Here is a 22,365-nt window from a genome sequence, read left to right on the forward strand (position 1 = left end):
ATAAGTGCAAAGTTGAAAAGGCAGGGGGTGCCATGAATGCAGTGGGGAATAGTTGAAATTTGCAGAAATTGCAGTATTGATTAGGGATAGTGAAGAGAAACTGCAGACTCTCGAGAGGTAAAGATGGGGGAAGGAAAAAAAGTAGTTCATTCATAAAAGCATTAGAGAACAAAGTTACTCATTGTTGCTAGGAAGTGAGTAAAGTTGAGTTGCATAACACTGTAGGTGAAACATGGTAGGTCACAGGTTCAGGACAATTGATTAAGGAGAATCTTAGAACCTGTTTGAAAATTTAAAGTTGGATTTTATGAAGGGTTTGCCGACACAAATGCATCAATGCGAAAGCGAGATGTAGATGCTGGATGCAAATGAACACCAAAAGGTTGAAGCTGTTCAGGTTAATCGTTTGTATGCTATACTAAGAAATGAAATTTGCTTTCATATACATGATTTACTTCATATTTACTTAATAAATGATTCACAAAGAAACCTGTACTGTCCATATTCAATATAGTATTCATAAAACACTGAATGTTGTATGTCACATTTTATTTATTCTCAATTTACAATAGACTCTCAATTCTTGAATAGAGAAGTCCTAATTAAATACAGTACAAAAAAGAACAAAGTAGGCCTTGCACTAGATGAAATAACATCAATATATGTGCATTATTATTCAACAGATACAGCCATATGATAACATCATCAAACGTTTAATAGTACATGCAAATTTACACAACATATTAATGCTTTGGTATACTGTAATGGGCTTCACAGTTTCTTTTATTCTGAAAAATGCTACACTTAAAATACAGTCTCTTCAAAATATAATTAATATATTTTATGAAACACCCTCACTGATGTTAACTCCCGTGGACACAGTAAGACAATACATTAGTCTTAAGTTACTTCCAAGAATAAGTTTAAATTATTTTGGTCAAGGTGATAATTTAAAAATCTGATGTTCCACTTCTGATTCTGACTTTGGAAAGCTCAAGTAATCAGTATTTCATGACACCCAGGTACAGTAGTTTTAGATTTACTCAATATATGATGCACAACATGGAATAACACTTGTTGCTACTAGTGTAAAGACTGCAGCAGAGAGAAGAAAGGACTATTTAAAATGTTTAAAAAAATAATGTACTTGAATGAATACGTAAAAAAGGCCCAAGTAGAAAAGGAAATGCAGTAAGTAATGATGACTTAAGAATAAAAGGAAATAAAGTTATGATGACTAAAGTATATAAGGAAATAAAATAATGATGACTAAACACCATTTATAAAGATGTATTTTGTTTCCATTAACAGGTTTCTTTGATGAAACTTTGTATCAACTTAACTTGCTAAACTATACAAACGTCATATTGAATATATAAAATATCAAGAGTAACTATACAGGAAGTCATTACCTTAAATAAAGCACTATACACATGGGAAAAGATACGGATAGAAATTAATTAATAGAATTTCAGATAAATTGTCCATCCATTAACTATAAACATATTTGTGCAAACATTACTGTTACCAAATCCCTATCAATTGCAAAATCATGATCGAGATTCCTTGCAAAAATATCACAAACAAAATAAAAACCTCACAAAAACTATCTAAAATGCGACCATTGAGGCAAAATTTGGTAACAATGCACTTCCTAGTCTGGTGCCTTTGAGTTCTCGTGGCAGTAGTCCATTTAAAAAATATTTTGCATTACACCTAAACAAACAGTATGGCGAGGGCCACTTCTTAATAAGATTTAGTGTGTTATTTGCTTGGGGGATTTTGTTCAAAGGAAAGAAGTATGAACTGAAAATAAAATGCTACAGGAAATGTATCTCACGTTTTGCTTATTTCAACAAAACTTAATACTGTACACAGGTTTCATCTATTTTCCACTAACTGACACTATATCTTTATAAATATGAGAATACACTAGCAATCTTTGTAAAATAAAGAGAGAACAATTAAATTTTGGGGGTCCGACAACAACACAGTCTGAAAATATTGCAAATATGAGCTTTATCTAACATTAATCCAAGCAGATGGAAAAGTTAATCTTTTGTCATAACTGTTTGGAAAAGTTTCCATATTAAACCAGTCTTAGCAAAATGAGAAACCTACAATACATAGAGCCTCAAAATATGAAATATTACTGAAATGTGGAATCACCAGATCACCTGCTTACTCAAAGTGCAAACTCTGAGCTCACTGCTAACAGATATCTCAAAGATGAATGATTAAAAAGACAATTATAGTTCACTCTCCCTCATATTTCTCAATGTTACTTACATTCCTCCAGTTTTACTTGTCATGTTTTGCCTTCATTTTGGTAGTTAGCAAGACAGATTATGGAAAGTTAAGTTAGGGATTATCAGTAGAACATTTTCCCACACTAATTTTTCCTCTACTCAAGCTGTACACAGATCATAAGTTTAATATGATTCACATCAACTACAGTTATATCACACAAAATATATCTTGCAAACAACAATTGTAACAGGAGCAAATATGCTAAAGTCACTACATACAAGAAATAAATTGAAAGAATGCCAGTTTTACCTTCTTTCATAAAAATGTGTATGCCAGTATTACAGTATAATTTTTTTTTAAATAAATGTGAATGACTAATTACCAAAAAATGGTAGTGATTAGACAAAATTTCCAGACCACACAAACTCTTAATGTACATATTTCAGTTTATTATGATGGAAGAAATTAATCTTATTTAATGAGAGGGAATCCTGCATATTCATTGACTTGGTTCAGTAAACCAGGAGGAAATCCTTCATACAAAGGAAAACTCCCTTTGATTGCATTTACATAAAATCCAACAATACAATCAGCAAAAAGGTCTGATATGTGTAATGCAATAAAAAATCTTTTTCTAATAAAGAAACATACAGCACTACAATTTTAAAGCTAGTTATCATTTCATTAAGCATGTTGTGTGACAATTGAAAAACCAGTGCCTTTTCTATGACACCACAGCATATGAAATCATATTAAAAGACAACTGGTTCCACTCAATTATACTAACAATCTATATGCAGAAGCAGAATTAAGATGTAAACCGTATATTTGCTTGTGGTTCAGCTCTGGAGTGGTGAAACTGTTGACACTTGAAGCTAAAGCAAACGCTCAGACCTGTAGACAAACAACATATTATAAAAATTATAGGAACCATTCAAACAATACCTATATGGCCTTCTGGTGCATTAGCAATCTTTGAAAATTTTTAAATGAATAAATTCATCTCCTCTTTAATTTTTCACTTTACTGCAGTGTATACACAACAAAAACCATACGTAAATCTTAGTTTACGCATTTTGCCATCAAAACACTTTCATATGCATGTACCAATTATTTTCTATCATTTTTCCAGTGTCCTCCTAATACTCTATTGGTGCATTCTTCTGTTCAACTGACTACTAACATATATCATTCAGAATCTCATGGGTAAAATACCAAACGGAATGCACATCAGCTCCTTCCCAGGAGAAGCAGATGTATGTTCTTCTACTCGAGAAATATGATCCAGTGGTCTTGTTAAACTAAATACATAACAAAAACAAAAACAATAATCTAACTGCTAAGCAAGCTTTAACCAATTGGAATCTAATTACAAAAGTTCATCCACTTCGGTAAAATATTCATTTACCTTTACTTTCTGAGCTAAGTATTTTCATTTTCATTTGCTATGATTATTTAAAAGCTTACACACTGAGATGTCAGCTTGTTCAACTGCTTTGTTTCAGTGTAATTATATTTTAGTGGGACTGTATACATTTTATCCTACAAAATATGCTGCATTTCTGAATTAATCATAATTCTACAATAATAGTGCAAACATTTTAGATGTGTCAAATTAATAGAAGTATTTTGATTCTTTCAAATAATATATTTGACTCTTTCATGTTTTCAAGTATCTCCTCATAAAAATGTCAATAATGCACTAAAAATTTGCTAAACTAAAAAATACTCTAATACGTAGTTTCATATTAATGTGTGTATAAAAAGGAAGTCTTAAGACATGCAAATTTTAAAGCAACTTTGGTTTCACAGATACAAACTTAAGCTCTGCAAATGACATTCTTTGCCAGTTTTGTACAAGTAAACCACTTCCTAAATGAAAATGCCTTAGTTATCAGAACTATGAGAAACAGGGGTTTAATAGTTTGACTATAATGCCACAGTGAAATAAGTAATTACTAGCCAGAAAACCAGCTTAATCTGTCCAGTGCTCTTTCCTCACTCTGTTCAGGTTCCACTTTCTGCTTTCATCTGTAGAACAGGAGGCTCCTGCAATCCATCAGTGAAAAGCGTAAAGGAAACTTTATGCAGCCCACATGTAAGTATTCAAATACAAACATTCTTTTAAAAAATATTACCAGGAATTACAAAACACAAGTAAAAAAATGCGATATAGTTCCTTCGGGCAAACCAGTTTTCTGTACAGCCAATAATGCTGTATGAAACTCTAGGCCACAGCCCATGAAACTCTCAATTATGGCCCATGAAATGTACAGCCACGGTCAGATGGCGGCCTGTGTGACACGCAATCATGGCTAACTTTAACCTTAAATTAAAAACTACAGGCTAGATGGCTGCAATTTGGTATGTTTGATGACTGGAGGGTGGATGATCAACATAACAATTTGCAGCCCTCTAGCCTCAGTAGTTTTCAAGATCTGAGGGAGAACAAGAAAAAGTGCAGATGGACACACTAATTGCTATCTCAATAATTTTCTTTTACAGAAAACTAAAAACTGTGAATTACTTCAATAACAACGATGCTGACCTGAAGAATGAGTGAACTGCCCCTAATTGACGATGATCACTCTTCTTCTACAGGTAGCATGCCTTTAGAATTACTGATTAAAAGTATCTCTTTGCTTCAAATATTTCAGTTAGTAATGAGGAAGATGGAAGAAAGAGAAAGTAATCTTTTATATCCTCTTTACTTAGAAACTCTTGGAATATTCTCACCATGCTAAGATTGATATCCTATTTACTTAGAAAATCTTGGAATATTCTCACCATATTGTCATCTAACTGGTCTGATCGAAGCTGTGATGTAAAGATGATATAAAAGATTGCTTTCTCTTTTTTCCCTATAAAATTTTTTTAGGAGAGAAGCAGATGTCAAGAGCTGCTGGAGAAGTAAAATGTCATATTTTACTTTAAGGATACAACCTTTACCGAATTTCAACAATTAAATACTATACTATGTACTGCATGACCAGAATAATACACTTGTCGCACACACCCTAACATAATGTCTGGATGCCATAATACAAGTGAATGAAGGGAAAAATTTCCCATCAAAGAGCTGAATTGCTACTTAACCAAACTAACATCAGTTTGAATTTGAAATGTGCCCATCAAACTAATGAAAATTGACTTGTAAAAATGGTTGGTACTTCACATGAATATACTCTCAGTAAGAATAATACTGGCACTGGTAGAAAGCCTCAAAAAAATTCAAGCAAAAATGACTGGTAATCTTAATAAAAACTTTTGGGTTGCACTCAAAACACTGTTTCTGAGTGGTAGTGTCATAATAAAAACACACTTTTTATGAAGGTTAAAGGCAATTCTACCATAATGACTGTTCCATGGTCATATGCCATACTTCATCACATTTATCATTAGCCTGACTTACACAGGGGTAACAAAAAATTACCACTGTCTTTAATTAGCAACTGAAAAACCTAAGTCCAGATCGATCACAACTAAAAGCCTAAGTTCACCAATTTACTAGCATTCAAATGCTTACGCTGTGTATCAAAAAGTAAGTGGCATGAATAAAAATTAAATGAAAAATTCTGAAATTTGTAAAAACAAATTCTACTCACGGACACTACTGCAAATGCTGCATACCAAATACAGCAAGGAGCAGCGTAAATGAAGCCTTACGTGAGGAAACAAAAATTTTTGGACACAGGAGATGAGTGAGGAATAGACTTAACAATTAAATTCACTAATCTTCCTTATGGTTAGTGACCCAGCACCCTTTGAACAATTAATTTAAAATGGTTTAAGTACAGCTATATCAGGAGTTTACTGTTTATGGAAAACAAGGTTAGTATTTGTTTAGAAACACCATATTCATTGTAATGCAGTACTGTACAAACTATCATTTGCTTTTTCTTGAACAAATATTCTACCTAAATTGACAACCTACTGAGGACTATAAAAAAATCTTTTAAGCTACTAATTTTGCATCATACTACAGTAATCGAAACAAATTTATTTTTATTACCATCTATGCTACCTAAATTGACAACCTACTAAAGGCTAACAACTTTTCAATCATAAAATATACAGCATTTTTACTAGATGTCTACAAAAAGTTTTACACTGAAAAACAAGCAACCATTAGGAGAAAAAATCTTTCTAACTACTGTACATTGTACTACAAATATTTATATATTTCAGATATATACTGTATAAACATCAAATTTAACCCCCTTGACATTTTTTGGGAAGTCCAAATTTCATCTGTAATAAAACACACTCAGTTCTGGCTTACTGCTTTTCAGCTTTACAAAGTCTTTCATTTTTCGTGATATAATGCTGGTTTTTAATCCGATTTCAAAGCTGCTATATATGTACTTTATTATGTGGCTGCTTCAACTTTACATTGCTATAAACTGATCAGCAGCATGCTGTGAAGCTCTGTAATGTTGAAATGACTGAGGCTGTCATGCAGACTTAGGTTAAGACTACCTGGAGAATCGCTGAAAAATGAATAAATATGCCAAACATTAAATTTGAAATTCTACGAAAGTAGCTCCATCATAGATAGAAATTCAAAATCTTAAGAAAACAATCAGTTTAAAATATGAAGAATGAAATAGCAATGGCAACAAAATCCAATTGTTCATCTTCAACAAATGCTTTTAGGCAGCACAAAGACTGAAACCAATATCACTGGTGAACAGATCACTCAATATCATGTGTCCAAACCAGATGCCCAGAAAAGTTCGAAGAGTGAAACCACATAATAAAGAATAGGCCAGAAACTGAGTGCAAATGGCAATTGTCCCTTTGAGACTATTTTAAGATCAAACTAAGTATGACACTTTAACATATCAGTACCAGGACTTTCCCAACAGTGGTAAAATTACTATTAACAAGTACAATATCTAACTGTATAAATTTCTGTTTTAGCATTCTTCATCACAGAACATGCAATTTGATGCATTCAACAGATTTAGTCTCTCATCAGTTTTAAGACCATGTCAGTGGTACATGCCAGCTGAGCAACAAATTTTATATCTTGCAATACTATCATAAGGAGGTTTAAGTTTTACAATTTAACTCAGCTTTCCTTTGCTTCCTTAGGGTTTTGAGGAAGGAATTTATTGATACAATACATTCACTAGCGGACTTTCTAGTATATCAACAACACTTTTCTTACTTTCTTCAGTCAAGGTAAAACCATAAACATACATGAACAAGTCAATTTCTCTCTTATAATACAATATATTTTAGTCTACACATGTTGCATTACCTAATAGTACTATAGCACTTTTAAAAAACAAGGCTAACATGTTACGAAATGATTCTTCAGGTACTAGTTACTCATGTCAGTAATATACACTTTCAAAACACCAATCACACACTTCTCCAGTTAAACCACGGGTTCATTAAGAGACTACAGCAATCAAAAGCTATTTACTCTAATCTATTACTCCTATTCAGCCACGTAATTGGATAACTCATAACAACAAACCATTCTGAAGTCTGAATGCTAAGGGATAAATCTAATTAGTAACAGCCACAGCTTTCAAATGCAAAAATAAGCATGTTGATCAAAAAAGGAAACTTACCAAACTAGAGCAGAAAGAAGTTATGTGGCCCTGAAAAAAAATCAAAACAAATCTAAGTAACTTATAAAAAAAAATCATAGAACTGTGTCGATAACAAAATTTCTTTTGGTGAAACTGTACTGCAATTGAGCATGATACATACAGCACAATTACAATTGCAGATTTTTACATGATGCACTACTTCAAATAATAAATGAAGGGTTTACCATTTTGACAAATTAATTTTGTTTATTCACAGTATTACACATTTAAATGAGTTCTAATCTATAGATAAAAATTTATCATATTACTACTACTAAAACTGTCAAAGAAACTACCTCACCAAAAAGTTTGTTTCAAGGTTTCCCTTACTGAGTGTTGCACTACTGATCCATGCAAAGTACAATTAGTATCACCAATAAGAAATTTCAAGGCACTGAATACAGAACTATGTGGGTTCACAAACTGAATAAAACATAAAGCAAGGGAGGAGGGCCATAATTTTTACAAGATCTGAAAATAGCAAATGAATTAATAACATAGTTGTTTTCTGAAAAATTAAACATTTTCAGAAAATATGATGAAATCAATAATCATAAAAAATGACACGAAAAATTAACAGAAAGAGCATGGTGTCAAAAACCAAAATTAATTGCTAGAACATGGTTCCTTCAGCCACAAAAATCCTGAAAAAACACTTGGTCACTGTAAACCCAACTTCTAAAAATTCAAACATAATCAACATGGAAATACAACTTAAGTCATATTTATATATAGTACATAGCACTGACTCCAGGTGGAATTACTATAAGTCTTGCCTTTATTCAAACTACGTTCTATAGCCAAGGGATATTTGTAATCTATATTTCTAAAGAAAATAACCTGTTACAGTATTATATAAAAATCAGATACAATATGTGACAACCTGCAACAACAAAACTTTGATAATACAAAAATGGGTATAAAATGTTAAATGTTTTTATACAAAACAAGAAGCATGGGAGTAGAACAGAAACATGATATTGTTATGATACAATAAAGTTTCATACATACTTACCTGGCAGATATATACGATTAGGGCCCACCCAGCCTCCCCGCAAGGAGACAGGTGGAAGAGAAAAAATATGATAGAAAACAGGAATGGTTCCTAATCCTGCCACCCAGGGCAGGACGGTAGATCACCTGACCTACCTGCAGCGTGTGCCGCGAAATTTGAATTTCTGTCGGGGACGACGGAGTCTTAGCTATGTATATATCTGCCAGGTAAGTATGTATGAAACTTTATTGTATCATAACAATATCATTTTCATACAATCAACTTACCTGTCAGATATATACATAGCTGATTGGCACCCTTCGGTGGAGGGTAAGAGACAGCTACTATATGGAATAGACAGGTAAACAACATATGTTGTAGGTATAAATAAAACCTTGGTTCCTACCTGATAGGTGGTAGACTTCGTGGGTGTTTGCCCAGTAGTCTGCATCACCTCAAGAAACTTTAGCGAGATATGTGATCTATGGCCAAGAGTTCTTGTGGGTCTGCCGAAGGGGTCTTATCCACTTACTCGGCAGAGCCTGAAAGGACTTTGTCAATGGGTGCTGATCCACTTATATGACAATACACCTTATGAAGGAGCGCAACACCGATCCCGATCACCTGATCCTAACACGAGGGTTCGCGCTCAAATTGGAAAGAGTTATCCCCACACTCCTTTCAAAAAACCCCAATAATTTCACTAAGTTAAAAAAAACTTTAACTCAAAGTTAAGGATCAGTGTCGGCTCCTTATCCCAGTAACGTATCCGCAGAAACGTATAAACCAAAAGAGAAGGATCTCTCGTAGGTTAACTTGACATCCTTTGTGTAATGAGAAGTCAACACAGAGTTGCCTCTACCGTACAACACAGCTAATATGTCTTATATGACATATTGTTATGTAAAGAACAAGAACTTGCAAAAGCGCGCACTTCCTGCGCTTTTAATTCTCAGCTGTTTGAAGGAATCAAGTCACTAATGAAGTGCTTAGGAGATCTCCATGTTTCAAAGAAGACCAGGGCTTTCTTGAAATGGATCTCACCCGACTGAAGCCTGAAGCCTGGCAGGAACCTCGCGCCTGGCTGGTGCTTCGCTCTTGGTTGGCGCCTAGCGCTTGTCTGAGTACCTTTCGCTTGATTGGCGCCTCGCATCTGGATGACGCTTCGCGTCTTAGCTGGAGATTCGCGCCTAGAGCCTGGCTTGCGCCTCGCGCCTGGCTGGCGCTTTGTGCCTGCCTGGCGCCTCGCGCCTGCCTGGAGCTTCGCGCCTGGCTGGCGCCTTGCGCCTGGCTGGCGTCTAGCTCCCGGTTGGAGTGGCGCCTTGCGCCTGCCTGGAGCTTCGCGGCTGGCTGGCACCTCGCGCCTGGCTGGCGTCTCGCGCCAGGTTGGCGCTTTGTGCCTGCCTGGCGCCTCGCGCCTGGCTGGCGTCTCGCGCCAGGTTGGCGCTTTGTGCCTGCCTGGAGCTTCGCGCCTGGCTGGCGCCTGGCTGGCGTCTCGCGCCCGGTTGGAGTGGCGCCTTGCGCCTGCCTGGAGCTTCGCCGCTGGCTGGTACCTCGCGCCTGCCTGTTACCTGCGCCTGCCTGGCTCGCTCCTGCCTGGCGCCTCGAACCGCCTGGTGGCTTCCTCCCCGCAGCTTGCGCCGGAGCTTCGAGCTTGGTAGAGTCTCGAGGATGTCTGGCAATGTCCACATCGGACACTCTTATCTGTCCTATATGTTCGCATCTAGCGCATCTGTGTCAGGTTGTAGGCCCGGTCTTTCTCCTCATCAGACAATGACAGTGTTCTTGGGGCTGTCTGCAGGTTTCTTCTTCCTTACTGACTGTGTCAGAAGGTCTTGAGTCGCCTTCTCAGTTAATGAACGAGAAATGTCCTTCACTACTGAGAAGGGAACAAAAAGTCAGACAAAGGCGAGTACAGAAGCGCTGCCCTCTGAGCGTGGGAGACCGCTTTGGTTAAAAAGACAATATATACTGTCTCTTTTTAAGAAGACCTGCTCCAAACAAAGAGGAGATCTCAACCGAGCCATCCTGAACCGCTTTGTCTATACAAGACAAAATACACAGAAGGACTTCTGGTTCGAGTCCTTCAGAATCATGGGCTTTCTTGGACATCACCCCAAGGGACCAATCTAAGAAGTTGAAAACTTCCAATACATGAAAGAGTCCCTTGAGGAGATGGTCCAGTTCTGAAATGCCCCAAGTTATACGGGCCAGAGTTCAAACCTTGTCTACGTGAAGCGTCAACTAAGGTCGAAAAGTCCGCTTCTGACGTAGACGGAAGAGAAATACCCATATTCTCTCCCGTCTGATATCAAATGCCTCTTTTACCAGCTAGTCTCGCTGGAGGCATGCAGAAGACCGTTCTAACTAACTCCTTCTTCAACTTCATCCAAGAGTCTAAAGACTGAAGAGCCCTCTTCATCGAAATGGCGGGCTTCATTCTAAGAAAAAAACGAAGATTTCTTGTCTTTGCACTCGAGAAAAGAGAGCGCGGAGAAGGAGGAGAGGCAGGAGTCAAGTCGTCTCCATACTCCTCTAGAAGCAAGGCTGTCAAAACATTATAGTTCGACAGTCCTTCTCTTCCTTGATACTCCTCCTCCGAGTTTACTTCTAACTCGGGGTCTAGATGAGTCTCCGCTGCTAATTCAGTACGTCTTTCCTCTGGAGGAGACAAACTCCTAATAGGAGAGGGGCTAAGGGAATGATATTCCTTCCTCTTCCCGCTTTAATAGTCCTGGAAGGCGCCAACAGCCCAGGCTTCTCTCCATAAATGGATGACGCTTCCCGCTTGGATTGACGCTTCTAGTCAGCCAAGCGTCCTAGCTGACGCCTCCCGTGTGTGTGGCTGCTGACGTCTGGATGACGCCTCGGCCGCCTGGAAGACGCCTTCGCTTCTAAAAGGGCGTCCTAACTGGCGCCAAAATTTTGGTTGGAGCCTCGCGTCTAAAAGCAGCTTTAAATGACTATTCATGTCTTGACGACGTCTCACGTCTCTCTGGCGTTACGTGTCTTCCGTAAGATTCTCCCCCGATCTCGCTCTCGAAACCGAAGCCTCTGCGATATGTTTGGAAGCTTCACGTCTGCATGACGCCTCTCGCTTCGCAGGGGAGAGAGGACGAGACTTCTTGATTGGAAGCGCAACGTCCTTCCTACGAGGCGCTAACACTCCCACCAAAGAGGCCAGTTCTCTTGTACTGGCAAGATAAATCTTCCTTGAAGCTTTTCCCACGTCATCTTCAATCGGGGGAGAAGTAGGAAAAGGAAGCAGTCTATAGGAAGCCTGTTCGTCTTCTCACAACTCTTTTCCAATAAATGTAAACTGTTAACAGTTATTATCGTCGATCGAGAAGGATCTCTTTGTTAACGCGAATAGGAGCGAAAAAAAGAGATTCTCGATGCTCTATGCGATATGAGAGTGTCGTGGAAATGGCCTAAGTGATTACATGGGTAACGAAATCAGGAACGAATCTTGCCGTTACCGAGCTCGGTGTCCGAGAGTCTACTGGACTCCTAGGTTAATAACTCGCTAAAACGAGAAAATCTTGGATGGTGCTCTTGGCTCACTGCGCCAGGCTGGCGCTTCTGGCGCAAATTTTGCGCCAGGTTAGCGCTTCTGGAGCATTGCGCCAGGTTGGTACTTCTGGCGCGTTGCGGCCAGACTGGCGCTTTCTTCTAATTCGTTTATGTTATGTGCCAGAACACCTGTGCCTTTATGGTACCCGACATCCTTTCACATGTTAATTCCGTTCTTAGGAGGAAAAACTTTATATACGTAGTATAGTCCATTCAGGGAAACAAGTTCTGCCCCAAAGAAAATGTTTCCCATCCGACTCATCCATCTTCTTCTGAGCAGGTACTCTAATAAGCTATGCTTTCGTAAGCCTGAGAGCATTACATAATATAATGTTCTGCTGCGATAGAATCCTTTAATAATGTTACCTACGGTAAACAGCATTGAAAGGTTGTACTATCTCTCTTATTGAAAGCTTCTTAGCAAAAGGCATACAATCATTATTTAATGTAAGCTTAACTATCCCCTCAATCCAGAGGTTTAAGACCGCGATTGTAAGGGGAGAGATACGGAAAGTTATTCCATCCCGCAGGAGAGAGAGATTTGCCCGACCGCTCATGACTGACACCTACATGGTACTGACAGTAACTGGCGTAGGCGTACTGCGTTGGTCTCAGGCTCTCAGCGAAAGCAGTCCCCGCTTACTCTTCCAGAGTTGCCAGCTACTCCAATTAATAAAGGAATTTAATAAAACTATTATCGAACTTCAGGAAGTTCTTATTAAAGCATATTTAAGCGAAACAAGACTTCGATAAATCTAGAAGCTAAGTAGGTGTAGTCTTAACAATCCCTTTAAGCGTAGTCCTTCCTAGGAAAAGAAACGTAGAAGGCTACTTGGAATTGAGTGCACAGAAAAAGAAGTAACTACGGTATGTGTTTATGATTTGACCGTATCGTATTCTCATACAGCAGAAACTCTACTACCTTCTACTATCTTCGTTCTTTTCGTTAATAGAACGATAGAAAGAGTATATATATATGTATCCTTAAGGAACGAAGTTAATCAAGGAACTCTTTAAATCTTCGTGATTTCTACATAAATCGCGGAAGAGACAGAATTCCTGTTCATCACTAGGGTTTACGGAAGGATATTTTCTATCCGCCATCATACCCAAACATCGATGAGATCTTATTAAGAAAAACTCCCAAAGCTCTTGCCTCCTCAAAACGAGGGAGAGCATGGATGAAGGAGAGAGTCCGCATTGAGAGGAAACTGCCTAACAAAGGAGTCTTCTGAATAATGAAAAGGGGCTTCTCTTAGTATCAGAATCTGACAAAAGCAACGGCCGCCTGTGCGACATCTTGCACATTTGCCAGGGGAAAGTTGTTCAAGTTAAAAATTCAAAGAGGAGTCTCGCGACTGACCTCTCTCTCTAATGAAGATTTTTTGAAATCTTCTGACGCCTGGCGTCTGGATCCTTGCGCCTAGCGCCTGGCGTCTGGATAGTTCGCGCGCCTGGAATGTTCCGCACGCTAGAAAGGAGACTCGCTCCTGGAACGTTCCGCTTGCGTGGAAGGTCCCGTGCGCCCTAATAGATCCGAGCGCCTCTAGTCTTGTTATACGAGCCTCTTGCCAGAAAACGTTCAATGGAAGCATCCTACTGATTGCCATTCTACTATAAGGCTCCTTAGTTAAGCCGTCTGTTTTCTCTTTGAAGGCGCCTTGCGCCAAGAAAAAGTTCTGGAACGCGGCTCGCACTCAGTTGCTGGAACGCGGCTCGCGTTTATCTGTATGAACGAGGCTCGCGCTAGTCTGTTGGAACTGTTGAAACGCGGCTCGCGCTAGTCTGTTGGAACGCGGCTCGCTGCTGGCTGTTGGAACGTGGCTCGCGCTAGCTTGCTGGCTGGCTCTCAGCCTCTCGCTCAGTGAGTCAGTGTTCTCTTATTCAGAGAACGAGCCAGATCGTCCGAACTTCTAACATGTACATTCTTCGTCTTTTCGGATGTAAGATGAAGAAACGGAAAAAGAACAGACGCACTTTTTAAAGGCTGCCTTAGCAATGGCTATCCCTGGCAGTCTGGGACGTTTTACAGATCCTGCCGGGGAGACGCCATCGGTGGGGATTCTCCATAACCTCCGTAAGGCTTTCGACTTTCCTTCTCCTCTGGGCTTGTGAGTTTGGAAGAGGTCTAGGCCTGAGAGCGAGACAGAGCCGATCGAACGCACCCTCTACTAATTAGGACGCCTTTCCAATGGCGAACTTGGCAGTCTGGGACGTTCTACAGATCCTGCCGAGGGGACGCCTGATCGGTGGGGATTCTCCATAACCTCCGTAAGGCTTTCGACTTTCCTTCTCCTCTGGGTATGTGAGCTTGGAAGAGGTCTAGCCTGGGAGCGAAACAGAGCCGAACAGAACGCACCCTCCACTGCACTAACAGTAAAATCACTCACTTCTTACCTTTCAATAGCTCGTATTTTGAGCTACATTCCTTTGTCTTCAAATTGCAATATGAATTTGAAGATTCTGTGAAGTAAGAAGGAGATGAGGATACCACACTACTAGTAATGTTAATGCTCTAACTGCTCGTTAGTACGAGAGCTATATAAACTTCTAAAGGAAGCGTAACTATTCTTTCCTTACATCGTCAAGAAGGAAGTTAGCTCAATCAATTCTAACATTTACTACACGTTATTATGAATAAATATTAAAATTTTCCTTCTTGCAAACTATGTGATTGTCTACCGAAAAGTTCGGTAGTTACAAGTAAACAATTCTTCGAAATTTTCGAAGCCAAAGTTATCAAAACAAATTAATATGCGTATGCCGAACCAAAGATCCAGTACTTCCCTGCAAAAGATAGCCCAGAAGATCGATGGCGATGAAATCCAAAAATCAAGTCAGGAGGAACTGCAAACGTTGTTTACATTCCAAGCGACAGAAAAAATATGATAGAAAACAGGAATGGTTCCTAATCCTGCCACCCAGGGCAGGACGGTAGATCACCTGACCTACCTGCAGCGTGTGCCGCGAAATTTGAATTTCTGTCGGGGACGACGGAGTCTTAGCTATGTATATATCTGACAGGTAAGTTGATTGTATGAAAACAAGACATTACCCTGGTATACTAAACCCCATTCAGATGCATGAATAAATTGTAATTTAATCCTTTTCCACCTAATAATTTATAATGTGCCAAAATTATGAGAGAGAATGCATCAATCATGTGCACAGAATACAAAATATACTTGGTCGGAGCAGTTTTGCATTTATTAAACACTGGAACTCAGATGGTGTTCCTACTAGAGACTGCCAGCAAACTATACACATGCAGGAAATTTCCATAAACCGATAAGTTATCCAGAAAGATCTTCACTGAACCTATAATTCCGGTAAGAACAAGGTGACAAGAAGTTATATTAAAATCATGTCTGTGTAGTTAACGAGAAAAGTATACTTTTATAACCCTCTTGACCATTCAAATGAAAACATCCTCCAACTGAATATCAATGGGGGAAAAAAAAAAAACTCTTGAAGCTGGCCAAGTTCAACATGATGACAGAAGATTGAGGCATCACTGCATTTATTACCAAGACTCAAATTTCTTCCCATTGGTAAACCCTTTTCTAAACATATATTGAATTAGGTCCAACACAACTCTTCACAAGGTTAAACCAACTAATGCTATGCAGTAAACAACAAAATGCAATCTTCCCTGGTATAATTATGTCTCTATTTGGATTGGTATCACATATCCCCTTCAAACTACTTGAGTAGTACGTGCATCATCATTAAGTTGTCAGGACTGATGATATACAACCCCTTCCATTTTGTCATCAGATACCACATGTATACAAAAGCCAGAAAAAACTTAGCTATGGACCAATGGATGTCCATACATTTCTTGGTAGGGCATTCAAATAATAACTCTAAGGTATTTGTGTAAAATTCAACTTTGAGGATGAATGGCTGCTGAGTTAGGTATCATAGGACTTAAACTCACTCTTATAACATCCTCCTTGAGTTATTCCAGGGACAATTAGACCAAGTCTAAGCCTCATGGGTTAACAACATAACCCAAACAAATTTACAAACTTCAGTAAAATTTTTTCATATGAATATCCCTAAGACAATTACTTCCTCAACTTATTGCTAAAATCTACATTCCTTTAGATAATGTTATCAATATCCTCAAATAGTCACAATCTCATCAATAAAGAAGTGACAGTGATGTTTTACCTCATCCATAACACTGCCCAACCATGAAAGCCTTTAAGGTAAATGTGTTCGGCTTTTTTGGTGTTCAAAAAAGTTGAAAACAGAAAAATTACCTATGACCTCCTTTGGTTCCATGCATGCTCATAATATCTGATCAAATGTAATACAGAATAGGCATGTGTTTGGAGGGACAAGGACCCTACAAAAAACTTGTCAATGTATTATTCAAGATTCTTGAAAAAAGTTTATAAGCCGCTTAACAAGTCTGTACCATGAGGTAACCATTCTTTTTATCTTGCCCATATTAGAATTTTAATAACACACAAGTGACACCCACTACATGATCATTTATGTAAATTGGTAAGACCACAACAAGAGGTCCATTACCATACACCATTTTATTCATACTGGAATTGCAATAAAAGACAACTCACTGACACCCACTCAGCGACCAGTCATAAATATGAAACATACAAGATGCCAAACAAATGGACATCTGTTACTGCAGCTTAAGGTATGTCAGTTTACTGATGAGGACATATATAGACTGAAAATCTGAAGTGTGTGTGAGGTAACAGTTTATGTAAACTGGTATATATCTCTCTAACTTTGGCATATGAAAGCAAATAAAAATGTTGGGTTTTCTATTTGTGTATGAACTCATTCCTTTTCAGAGAATATTTAACAAATAAATCACTGACTGTAACAACAACTGGCATGTATCCAAAACGTACAACCAGTCTGTTGCCTTGAAATAAAGTGCTAACTCTCAAAGCTAAAAAGACATCAGCAGAGCAATTAAAATGTAGCTCCCACACATGCTGAGCAATAAAAATAATTTAATAATGTAGAAGAGCTACAAAACTCTATAAACTGCAGCTCAAGCTAAATTGAAAATAGCTAGCTAGTGTGATGAGTGCATGGAATATGATAAAATATCTATTATATAATATGGAGGGAACTCAAATGCAATAAGTAGATATAATGTGCTCCAAAATATGCAAGTAGATGCTCGGGAGCTGTTCTATGATTATGTATAGCCAACCAAAAAGATATTTTGCAGAGTTGTGCATTGTGCTTTTAAAATTCCTATCTTAGCATTAAGAAATTGTTGTATAGTATAAATCTAAAGAGAAGAAATTTGGCATTGTTAACTTAAATTCAAATACATTTTTTATCAATACTAAATAGAAAATCTCCAATGCCAATCATAATTCTTGGGTACTCAAAGGAGCAAAAACAATTATGGACCATTAGCAAAACACACGTTGCTTGTCCCATAAGAAGATTAGCTTCAACTTTAAATTAGGGATATTCTACACATTACAAATGTAAGATGTTTTGTGAACTTTCTCTCTAAAATTTGCTTCTCTCTGAAAAACCATATGGATATATTGTGAAGCTTAGGTTTTTGTGGATTTCTCAGATTTAAATGAAATATGCCTTAATATCTTTAAAGCTAAATGTGTTTAAGCCTTGAAGTAAACTGGTGAAGATATGCTGATAGTATATGATATTTTGAGAGCACAATCAGCAGCATTAAACATGAAAAATCACACTGTGAAGAACATACGTACACGTATATGCACTTTAGACGAGAAACAAGAAAGCTTAGCCATCAAGAGTAGTGTACAAGAAAATTAACTTACAACAGCTCAGCTAAACTATAACATTCTGGCAATATTAGTGTCTCACATTTCCAGACTAAATATACTTCTGATTATGAGTAACGGTGCAATATCTTCATAATTTCATTCCTGCAATAAGAAACATACAAAATGGTTTATGGTGAAGCATAACAGGGCATCACTAATAAATGAGCAGACAAACCGAGTCATTTCACTGCTTAGCAGTATACTGTGCACTACATACTGTAATCAAGACTTATATGTGTACCAATTGCTAATGAAAGTTACCTAATTTAAGCATATGTGACAGAACAGTCCTTTACTGTGCAAAGCTATAAAATTTCACCAATCACTGATACTACAGTGCAGTGTCCCTATGTAGCTTTCATAGCATCTGTGATGGTGTGTAACTAGGAGAGCTGTATATATAAAGATGTTACCTGTGCAAAGCCTTGCTCCCATTCTACCTGGAGAGAGCCTCAGGCCTCATACTGACACCACTGTTTACTGGAATAAAGTAACCCTTTAGAATCCCATACAGCAAAAGAAGAGACAATCTCTAAAACTACTGATCCTCTATTCACTGTGGGTAGAATCTGACCCTCAAACATGCATCTCATTCGAGGCTTTCCAAAAGCCATCTCACAATCTTTTCTGACCCCATGCATTAGATGACTTCAATCTGTAAAAACCCTTAACCAATTAATACCAATAAAATGGAATTCATTAGGTTTCTGTCACTCTTATTACTCTGGACAAAGGGGTGTGTACGTATACTTTTCCCAGATTCTATGAGAGGCGGAGGACCCTCAACATCTTTCAAATCACCTTCATAGACACAAATCTTACAGCTGCTTCTCACAACCCATCTGATATCAAGTAGTACTGCAATGTCAATGTTTCAGGCACTTTAGCTCATGAAATCAAGATGATAAAAGGTACTGTAGTTTAACGCGTTTTAGCTAAAGAAGTGTAACAGTTTTGTGGGAATACTTCAGGAATGGATGACAAGCAAAAAGCAGAACTAATACAATAGGGAACTGAAGGGATGCTGCGCAGAACTTTCCATATCAACTACTACAGTGCACCACTCATGGCACAGTGTAGGCTGTAACACCCAATGGGAAAGTTGAACAGAAAGTCCAAGGGGTTTCCAAGTTACTGAAATCTTATAAATGTTCACAAACATAAATTTTGGAAAGGAGGGAGACATGTGGAAGACTGCTCCTTTTAAGAAAATTCTTTAGGAAAGGTTTTAGGACTTCCTGTATGAAATAAAAGACAAGGACAAACATACAAAATAAAATCTTAATCTCAAATTGTTAAATGATCAGAGATGATACTAATTACTATAGAACAGATGATTAGTTTAATGTAAAATCCAAGGTTTAACCAATTCAATCACTATCCCTATGAGAAAGTGTTGCCTTCATAAAAACTATAACACTAAAAGATCCACACAAATAGACAGAGTGAATAAAAGAAAGGCAAAGAATAATACTAACTTCTTCTTAGTTTTAGGAGAGGTAGATTGAAAAACTGATGATGCAGACATCAAATTCTCGATATACTGTCCCAAAACCTGGTTCTCTGATCGTAGCTTAAGATTTTCTTCCTTGACACTGTCAACTCGTTGTGAAAGATCTGTCAGACGTGTATAAGGTGGCATTAATCTTGACAAGTACAACAAAACACACTATATAAGAAGTTACTGAAAATCTTAGTGTAAAGTAATATAACAAAGTAACTGGAAATCTTAGTGTAAAATAATATAACAAAGTTACTGAAAATCTTAGTGTACAGTAATATAACAAAGTTTGAATACAATTTTATAAATGCCCTCATTGTCCAATGATAGTTGAAGAAGAGGCTGATATCAACAAACTGCAAACCGAGACCTACATGGGTAGTCAACATGATATTGTTATGATACAATAAAGTTTCATACATACTTACCTGGCAGATATATACATAGCTAAGACTCCGTCGTCCCTGACAGAAATTCAAATTTCGCGGCACACGCTGCAGGTAGGTCAGGTGATCTACCGTCCTGCCCTGGGTGGCAGGATTAGGAACCATTCCTGTTTTCTATTCATATTTTCTCTCTTCCACCTGTCTCCTGCGGGGAGGCTGGGTGGGCCATTAATCGTATATATCTGCCAGGTAAGTATGTATGAAACTTTATTGTATCATAACAATATCATTTTCATACAATCAACTTACCTGTCAGATATATACATAGCTGATTGACACCCTTTGGTGGAGGGTAAGAGACAGCTAACATGGAATAGACAGGTAAACAACATATGTTGTAGGTATAAATAAACCTTGGTTCCTATCTGATAGGTGGTAGAATTCATATGGCTGTTGCCAAGGAGTCTGCATCACCTCAAGAAACTTTAGCGAGATATGTGATCTGTGGCCAAGAGTTCTTGTGGGTCTGCCGATGGGGTCTTATCCACGTACTCGGCAGAGCCTAAAAGGTACTTGTCAATGGGTGCTAATCCACTTATATGACAATACACCTATGCCTATTGGCATAACTAAGGAGCGCAACACCGATCCCGATCACCTGATCCTAACACGAGGGTTCGCGCTCAAATTGAAAAGTTATCCCCACACTCCTTTCAAAAACCCCAATAATTTTCACTTAAGTTTAAATTAACTTTAACTCAAAGTTAAGGATCAGTGTCGGCTCCTTATCCCAGTAACGTATCCGCAGAAACGTATAAACCAAAATAGAAGGATCTCTCGTAGGTTAACTTGACATCCTTTGTGTAATGAGAAGTCAACACAGAGTTGCCTCTACCGTACAACACAGCTAATATGTCTTATATGACATATTGTTATGTAAAGAACAAGAATTTGAAAAAGCGCGCACTTCCTGCGCTTTAAATTCTCAGCTGTTTGTAGGAATCAAGTCACTTATGAAGTGCTTAGGAGATCTCCATGTTTCAAAGAAGACCAGGGCTTTCTTGAAATGGATCTCTCCCGTCTGAAGCCTGAAGCCTGGCAGGAACCTCGCGCCTGGCTGGTGCTTCGCTCTTGGTTGGAGCCTAGCGCTTGTCTGGTACCTTTCGCTTGACTGGCACCTCGCATCTGGATGACGCCTCGCGCCTTAGCTGGAGATTCGCGCCTAGAGCCTGGCTGGCTCCTCGCGCCAGGTTGGCGCTTTATGCCTGCCTGGCGCCTTGCGCCTGCCTGGAGCTTCGCGGCTGGCTGGTACCTCGCGCCTGCCTGGCGCCTCCCCACTTGCCAGAGCTTCGAGCTTGGTAGAATCTCGAGGATGTCTGGCAATGTCCACATCGGACACTCTTATCTGTCCGATATGTTCGCATCTAGCGCATCTGTGTCAGGTTGTAGGCCCGGTCTTTCTCCTCATCAGACAATGACAGTGTTCTTGGGGCTGTCTGCCTCTTGGCGTTTTTTACGCCTGTTTTGGCATAAGGCTCCTGGTTGGCGCTACATTGTCCGAAAGTCCTGAACATCCACAATAGTAAATCACAAGACTGGAGAAGGGTGGAAGAAATTCTTCCACTTTGAGCTTTGGCCTCTCCGGCAAGGGGAGGTGATTGTAGTCAGCTACATCCAGTATACGATAGGATATCTAACAGTACGAGAGATAAGTCTTCCTCCGAGGGGGATCCTTCTTGAGTACTTCCCTTGCTCACGAGATCTCTTCTTACCTGTTGAAGGGGTTTCTCGTTGCAGAATCTTCCCTATCCTTGTCCGAAGGAAGGGAAGAAGCCTGGAAGTCGAAGGAGACTCCGAGCTGAAATTGGGAGGACTCCTGGTTTCTAGCTCTTTATTGTATCCCTCTGAACACCTTCTGGGAAGCATTTCGAGCCGTCATCACATTCCAAAGACTCTGTAGGCAAACGTTTGAACCATTCTACTGTAGATGAAAACGTAAGTACCCTGCCTGGACAACGAAACCTCTATCTGAAAACATTGAATCAGGAATAGGGGGTTTTAGTTCTTTTGCCAGACATACTATGCTGGCAAGAACCCATTGCCTAGTCTCCATAGAATCTGATGCGAGATTCCAATGCTCAAAAAAAAATTTCACTTGTCTTCTTGGTCGTTTAGGACCAAGAGAAACAAAGAATTCCCTCATAAAAATTTCTCAAAGAAGTTTGATGAGGAGCAGTTCCATCTT

At 38.6% G+C, this 22,365-nt stretch overlaps 1 protein-coding gene across 1 annotated transcript in view; it reads right to left on the reverse strand.

Moving 5' to 3' along the window:
• Positions 1 to 532: 532 nt before the first annotated feature.
• Positions 533 to 22,365, reverse strand: part of LOC135221945 (short coiled-coil protein homolog) — a gene marked incomplete in the record, with an annotated part of 48,420 nt that continues 26,587 nt past the window's right edge. The window contains 4 exon segments of the mRNA XM_064259986.1: positions 533 to 3,144; positions 7,836 to 7,865; positions 18,228 to 18,335; positions 19,712 to 19,850. Of these exon segments, the coding sequence (XP_064116056.1) occupies positions 18,299 to 18,335; positions 19,712 to 19,850 (176 nt within the window).

Source organism: Macrobrachium nipponense, chromosome 20 (assembly GCF_015104395.2).
Source record: "Macrobrachium nipponense isolate FS-2020 chromosome 20, ASM1510439v2, whole genome shotgun sequence".
In the NCBI taxonomy this organism is placed as follows: domain Eukaryota; kingdom Metazoa; phylum Arthropoda; class Malacostraca; order Decapoda; family Palaemonidae; genus Macrobrachium; species Macrobrachium nipponense.